This window comes from Petaurus breviceps, unplaced genomic scaffold, assembly GCF_028583685.1.
Source record: "Petaurus breviceps papuanus isolate PSGF00001 unplaced genomic scaffold, PetGlider_PUasm1.0 138, whole genome shotgun sequence".
In the NCBI taxonomy this organism is placed as follows: domain Eukaryota; kingdom Metazoa; phylum Chordata; class Mammalia; order Diprotodontia; family Petauridae; genus Petaurus; species Petaurus breviceps.
In genome coordinates this window covers 311633-319634 of record NW_027185694.1, presented here as the reverse complement: position 1 = coordinate 319634, position 8002 = coordinate 311633, and the positions used below count along the sequence as shown (strand labels likewise).

General features: G+C 39.6%; 1 protein-coding gene across 1 annotated transcript in view; it reads right to left on the bottom strand.

Moving 5' to 3' along the window:
- Positions 1-1987: 1987 nt before the first annotated feature.
- AGTPBP1 (ATP/GTP binding carboxypeptidase 1) overlaps positions 1988-8002 on the bottom strand; it is a 238964-nt gene continuing 232949 nt past the window's right edge. Inside the window, exon 27 of the mRNA XM_069105050.1 lies at positions 1988-3214. Coding sequence (XP_068961151.1) covers positions 3165-3214 — 50 coding nt within the window. The 3' untranslated portion in view covers positions 1988-3164. The remainder of the gene's footprint in view (positions 3215-8002) is intronic.

Sequence of the window (8002 nt, the reverse complement as noted above, 5' to 3'; positions counted from 1 at the left end):
AAAGCTATATCTATAGTTCTTTGGTCTTTTTTGTTTGTTTGTTTTTACTGAGTTGGTCTGGTAACCCTTTCAGAAAAGGAAATAAGTTTAGTCTGGCACAATCTATTTTTGATAAAGCTATCCTATCTTTTTGATATTGGGGTTTTTTTTGAGATACCAATTAGTTCCCTCTCTTTGGTGTTTCATTCTATAAGATATATATTTTTGTACATGGCTAATGCAGGAATTTCTTCTTTCTTGACTACCTCTTTGCTATCAGGAATTTGTTCTTTTTTAATTGAAGGGGGAGGTAAAAGGGAGAAAATACATGATCATTCATTGAAAAAATCAAAATAGAATGAGATCTCCATTAAGATCATTTAAATTGTAAACATCATTACAATTATGAGGGAGAGCAAGGGACAGAATAGGAGGAAAACCAGCTGAGCAAAAATCCAATTCATTTTCCACTGGGAATGTCAAAGCTGCCATAATAAAAATATTTTTCTAAATACACACGGTTGAAAAATAGGGGGGAAAGGTTTAGAATTGTAAAGATAAATCATTAAAAATTTTTAAATGATCAATTCTATAATTTCCCTAGGAATTAAAGCCACACTCATTGGCCTAGGACACCTTCTCCCCTTCTGTTCTCCACAGTTTTCCAAATAGTTGCCCAAGCTCCCCACAAACAAGCTCATAAGCGGCAACAGGAAAAACCCCAGCAGGAGGAGGAGATTTGAGGACCTTGCTTAAGAGATGGGTTGTCATTATCTCTGCCTGTGTGTCTCCCTTTGGAGTCTCGATGTCTGTCTCGTGACACACTTTAGGCTGCTGTCCATTCCTCTCAACTCACTCTTGCTTCTGCCCTTGGTAGTGCTTTACACAGCACTTGCCCAGTAGTCTCCTGCTGCCATCCCTGCCTTCAAAGTTGTCTTTGTTTTGTCTCCATAACCCAGGAGCCCTACACTAACCCATGCTGCTCTCTCTTAGCAGCCTCTAATCTCAGTAGATAGATATATAGACAGATAGACAGACAGAGAGATAGATGAATGGATGGGTGGGTGGGTAGATAGATTAGATAGATATATACATATATACATATACACACATATACATATTTGTGTAGACACATATGTGCACATGTATATGTACATATAGGTGTGTACATATACACATTATGTACACATATATGTATTGTGTGTGCATAGTACATGTATCCTCTGTTCCTCTTGCGGACTACTGACATCTTTTACAGAACTCCTCATATGCTCTGGGTAAGAGTACTCTCTGAATGTAACTTTGAGTGCACAAATGATCTGGACTCAGATTTGAATATAAATCAATGAATGAATAACAAAACATCTGTAAAGTGCTCTCTTTGGGCAAAGCACTATTTTAAGTGATGGAAGGACAAATTCTTATTCTCAAGGAGCTAACATTCTAAAAGGGAGAGAGAACACATATAGAAAGGTTGAGCTTCAAGTTTGATGGAAAAGCTCCATTCTTGGTTCCTACATTGTAGTGGCAAAAAAACAGATAGCAATGCATCTTCTTTAGGGTCATTTCCAATGATAGAATCATAGTCATTTCTGATGCTAAGAAATGTGATGGTGCCAAAGTTAAGAATTTGCTTTTCTTGGTAGCTGTGGCTGCTTAGGAGGGAGGGGCTACAGAACCTGCAGAGACCATTAGTTGCTGGGTCAAATATTCACAAGGCATGGTCTCCTGGCCAATTTCTTTGTAAAGTCCGTACTAGAATCAGGACTGATGGTTTGGAGAGGACTGCTATTCCCAGGGATACTGGACTTCCTAATCAGCAGTAGCAGTTGGTCAGCAGGTAGTTTTGGTGGTGGTAGGAATACAAGTCTACTCTCTATACTCCTCAAGTCTACTCAAGTCTACTCCTCAAGACAATGGCTTTATTAAAACTAGACTAGAAGTAGGCCTGGTCATCTGGATGTAGCAGCAAGCACCCCAGCATCCCCAGGGTGTCTGCCAACACAGGTTCTTGGATCTGCTTTGATAAAGGAAAACAACTCAAAATGGGTTAACAAGCTTACTTTAATCAGTCAAACATGTATCGTTTACCTAGTTCAGGGAAAGAGGTCAATACCCCGAACTTCAGAATATACAGACAGAGTTATCAAGACAGAAAAACAGATCTAGTACACAGTTTTCCAAACTGTGCAACCATTACATCCATACCAAACAACATCTGGGTTTCAAAGCCAGGGGGCTCTGGACAATGGCTTCCCAGAGTTCTGTGATCAAATCACAGAACACTTCTCAAAGTGAGCCCCCAAAAAAAAGCTACACTTCAGGGCTTATACAGCCTTCTCCTGGGTCAGAGAATGTAACAACCTTATTGACTCACTGGCCAATCAAGAAGTATCTACTAAAAACAAGCCTCCCACCCCAGGCTCCAGGTGCACTTTAGCCTAGGGGCAGGGAAGATCTTTACATTTACATTCCCATGACACTGGAATAAGGAGGAACTGTGCTATTCCTATGACTCTTTGGCTTACTTGCCCCACTCTGAGCAGTTGGTGTTGGTGGGAATGCAGGATCCCCTTCACCACAAGTTTTCCTCTCCTAGACAACTGAAGGATATACTAACCGTATATAATTAAACATGACACAAATAACAGGTCAACTTTTGTCAGGTAACCATTTCCTCCTATGACCTTGGTTATTCAAATAACTTCCTTACCCCTATTTGAAGAGTCAAATATTTAGTGCATGCTACCTTCTCATGATGAAGTTGCAAGACCCCAAAATCCATTCCTCCTCTGAAATAGAGCATCTAATTACCCGGCCTCTTCAGCATAAAAGCATCTCATTATTGGAAGGACATTAGGCTAGGGACTGGTGTGACCTGGAAAACATCATCCACGTCCTTTGGATCAGCAAGAATTCTCTCTGGATATGCAGGGGAGTTAGGCCTAGTACCACATGACCAACATAAAATGAATTCTCCATTGTGTACAATTTTCCATCCTGGATTTCATTTATGCAGCACTTATCACCATAGCATCTAAATACATTACAAAATAAAGAACATATCAAGTTATTAAAATGACAAGCATAATGGGAGTGGGAAGGTAGCCTAGGAAGTTTGGGCATTGTCAACTATGTTGCTCTTGTTCTTTTTTTAAACAGGCAGATTCTTCTTCATGGAGAATTCAACATCTGGAAAGTTTCTGCTTGTAAATTCCAGATGTTCTTTGGTTATCTGTGAACAAGAAAAGTTCTAATTTTTGCATTTAAAAAATGAAACCAACCCTTCATACTTCTCACTCAAAAGAAATGGAACAGATTTGCTTGGATTTCATTCTCTTTTCTCCCAGAAGGTATTCCCTCTGAGAGCAGACCAGACATGGAAAATTTATGCGTGAAAGAATGACTCCCCTAAGAATTTCCCTTTTAAATGGGAGGATTAGAATGGTTACCTGCATGACTCTTATGACTAATTAGTGGCATCTAGGGGACCAAATTATGGTCTGGAGAAGGGCCACCTGAATCTTATTCCTACCACTCCAGGTTGTTGAGCTATCATCTATTGCCTGATTCATTTCCCATTCTTTTCCACATAAGGACCATAATTTCTACTCCTAACTCAATAAGGAATTATGAAAAAGCAATAAGAGAATTCAATGTGCACATATAGGCACATATGTATGTATGTATATGTATTAACTGAGAATGCATGTCAGCACATATGTTTTTGAATGTGGTTTTTGCACATGTCTATATGTTCATGTATAAATGGTCTGAGTAGCTATCTGAGAGATTTGAAACAGGAATATGATATGAAATCTGAGAGAGCTTATCCTTCAAAAACAATTACATATTTCTATAGCACTTTATGTTTTAATCAATCAACAAGCATTGATTAAGCAATTATTATATACCAGTAACAATTATTACATACTCGTAACTATGCTAACAATGAGAGATACAAAGAAAGAAAAAAACCAAAACAGTTCCTGCCTTCAAAGGTCTTACATTCTACTGGGAGGAACAACACATATTATCAGAATATACAACATAACTGCAGAGTGGATGACAGGGAGCCTTAGAGGAAAAGGCACTAACACCTAGAAGAACCAGGAAAGTACTCCTGCAGAAGATGGTACTTGCTATTGTTACTGTTCAGTTGTTTCCATCGTGTTTGAATACATGATCCCATTTAGGATTTGTTTGTTTGTTTGTTTTTGGCAAAGATATTGGAGTAGTTTGCCCTTCCTTCTCCAGTTTATTTTACAGATAAGGAAACTGAGGCAAACAGGGGTATGTGACTTGCCCAAGGTCACAAGGCTACTAAGTGTCTGAGGCTACATTTGAATTCAGGTCTTTCTGACTTCAGGCCCTCACTCTGTCCACTGCACCAAGTATTAAAGGAAGCTGGACGTTCCAAGAGTCAGAGGTTAGGAGGGAGAGCATTTCAGGAATGGGGGACAGACCATAAAGGTGCAGAAATAGGAGATGGGATTGTGTGTTGGGAAGGGTCTAAATGCATTCTTTACAACAATCTAGTGAAGTAAATAGTATAACTATTATAATCCCGATTTCAAGACACAGAAATTAAGCAGGGATGTGCCAAAGCCAGTTTGACAGGGTAATGATAGGCAATTCTTCAATTTTCAGGGTGTGCATATACACCTGGGAAGTGGGCAAAAGCTATAAATCAGGGCTTAATTTATTGTTTTATTGATTTCCAGATTTAAGAAGGTGAGGAAAAAACTTTAATAATACAGATTAAACTTAAAAGTGTATCACATTTTTTCCCAGAGAGTCAGTTGTTAAAATTTACCAGCTGGGACTATTCCCAAAGGTCTATAAAATTACACATATCCTTTGATCCAGCAATACCACTCCTATGTCTATATCCCAAAGAGATCAAAGAAAAAGGAAAAGAATCTGTTTATACAAAATATTTATCACAGGCTCTTTTTGTGGTGGCCAAGAATTGGAAATTGAGGGATGTCCCTCAGTTGAGGAATGGCTGAACAAGTTGTAATATATGAATGTAATAGAATACTATTGTGCTATCAGAAATGATGAGCAGGATGATTGCAGAAAAACCTGGAAAGATTTATATAAATGGATGCAAAATGAAGTGAGCAGAATCAGGAGAACATTGCACATGTTAACAACAATATTGCATGATGATCAACTGTGAATGACTTAGCTCTTCTCAGCAATACAATGATCTAAGACAATCTCAAAGGACTCGTGCTGAAAAATGCTATCCACCTCTAGAGAAAGAACTTTATGGAATCTGAAAGCAGATTTCATTTTATTTTTTGTGGGTTTGTTGGGTTTTCTTGAGGAGGGGTTCTGTGTTTTCTTTCACAACATGACTAATATGGAAATATATTTTGCATGATTGCACATGTATAACATATCAAATTGCTTACTGTCTCAGGGATGGAGAACAGAGGGAGAGAATTTAGAGCTCAAAATTAAAAAAAACAAATGTTAAAAATTGTTTTTACATGTGATTGGGGAAAATATTAATTTTTTAAAATTTACCAGCATTGTGCTCAAACTAAGGCTCAGAGAGTTAGTGTAATTTTTCTCTGGGCAATTGTCAATTTGGATTCTTTGGAAATGTTAATATTCTCAGACTTCCAGTAGAATGTTGGGGTTAAAAAAAATAGACCTTTGTTTCTATAAAAAATTGGGCATCATTAAATGAATTATGCAATTGCCCAAAATGATTCAGGCTGTTCTCCTCTTCTAGTCTGACTCTGAGCCAAGACTATTCATCATCCATTATCTATTCAAAATAAATATATTTAATCTATTTTGCTTGGCACATAGTAGGCACTTAAATGCCTATTGACTGACTGAGTTGTCTATCTCTATATCAAGATGGGAAAGGCATTTCTTTATCTACGTGGTTTTCCCATGTGGTTAGAGGACAAAATCTTTTGAGCAATTATGGGCCACTTTTAGGAGGTTTTGAAAAAGTCTAAAGCTTGATTTGGTCAGTCCAAAGTCAACCATAACAAGTAGCATCTAGAGAACCTCATCATCAATAGGGAATCTCTCTTTTATTCAGATTATATTGAACATTCTCCATGAATCTGGCAAATACCTTTAGGAAACATACATCTCTCTGTTTCAGTCTTCACCGGATACTCATAATCAAAGGCTCATTGAATGGTTATCTCTGTTGTTACATCTTTCAAGTAGTATTGTATTACTTTGACACATGGATGGGAGACACCTTATGTCAGAAGAGCCCTTCGGATTGCTTTGCTTAGTTGGGTATCTCACTAGTAGTATTGTATTACTTTGACGCATGGATGGGAGACACCTTATTTTAGAAGAGCCCTTCGGATTGCTTTGCTTAGTTGGGTATCTCACTAGTAGTATCTTATTAGCACTCTTTACTCCAAAGAGCAAGGCAGTTAGGTGGCTCAGTGGGCAGAGTTCTGGGCCTGGAGTCTGGAGTCTGGATCCGGCCTCAGACACTTAGTGGTTGTGTGACCCTGGGCGAATCACTTAACCTCTGTTTGCTTTGATTGACAGGAGAAGGAAATGGCAAACCACTCCAATATCTTTGCCAAGAAAAATCCTATCGGGGCAGCTAGGTGGCACAGTGAATAGAGCACCAGCCCTGGAGTCAGGAAGACCTGAGTTCAGACACTTAAGACATACTAGCTGTATGACCTTGGGCAAGTCACTTAACCCCATGTGATAGTAATGGCAATTAAAGATTCCCCTGTATTGGCTTGGTTTTCAAATTGATTGTATTAAAACCCAGAGTTTGTTAATCCCACCTGTGGGATGGGCTTGTTGATGTGAAAAGAAAGTCCTGAAGTGGAGGAGCTGGTGATGTAGATTTGGAGAGACAAGAGAGAGGCGGAAGTTTTTTTTGGAAGCAGCACCTCGTGGAGAGGGAGAGACTAAGAGATTGCTGGTGGCCGCTTTGAATTGCCCTGGACTTTTGAGACCTGCCCCCTGAGCTGCCAAGGACTGAGGAGACATGGCTGTTTTGCTGGTACTTTGTCTGTCTGTTTTGATGTTATTTTGCCAGATTTGTCCACTGGTGAAAGACTGTCCTTTTGTTGAAGAAGTCCTGGAACCTGGCTGTTCGCTAAGAAGGCCTGCGACTGTCCTGCAGACAGAGAGTGAATACTGTCCACTGGTGAGGGACAGTACTGTTGTTGCAGGGGTCTGGAGACTGTCCTGCAGACAGAGTGAATACTGTCCACTGGTGAGGGACAGTGCTGTTGTTGCAGGGGTCTGGGAGCCTTTCTGTTGGTTCAGAAGCCCTGAAGAAGGATTTTCTTGTTGTATGTTTACAGAAATCCTGGGAGAGGGCTTTGCTAATGTGTTCAGGGGTTCTAGGACTGTTCTACAGACAGAGGATAAATTCATGAAGGGACTGGCAATGTATCTTATGGCCTTGCTAAGCCTTGTCTCTCCAGGAACTAAGATTGCTGAGAACTTGCCTCGTGTCAAGATGAAGAAAAGACCTCCATTTGGGTATTAAGTGCTGTGTTTAAACTTGATGTAACTCTGGGGTAGATTCAATTGTGATCCAGGGGTGGGGAACTTTTGACCTTTTTGTGTTCTATGGTTGAGCAAATGAATGTATTTTACTTATGTTTGGAAACTAATCTCCATTTGAGAAGAGGGGCTTTGTGGTGGACTTAATTAAGGTATAGCCTAGGGGTGGAGAAGTATTTGGAACAGAGACTTTGTAATTGATTGAATGATTGGAAAGTCCTGGGGTGGGGTAGGCCTTGGAGATGATTTAATCACACTTAGTAAATGCTGTATTTGGAATGATGTCATGTTTCGATCTTCTCTGTTCTGGGTTTGTTACTGAATAAAATAGAGAGCACCTATGCTGGTATATTGAACCTGGGAAGTTGCCTTTGCTTGGTATTACATTACACCCCAATACCCTTCCTTCCCCTTCCAGAAAGAGAGAGAGAGAAGGAAGGAAGGAAAGGAGGAAGGAAGGAAGGGAGGGAGGAAGGAAGGAAGGAAGGAAGGAAGG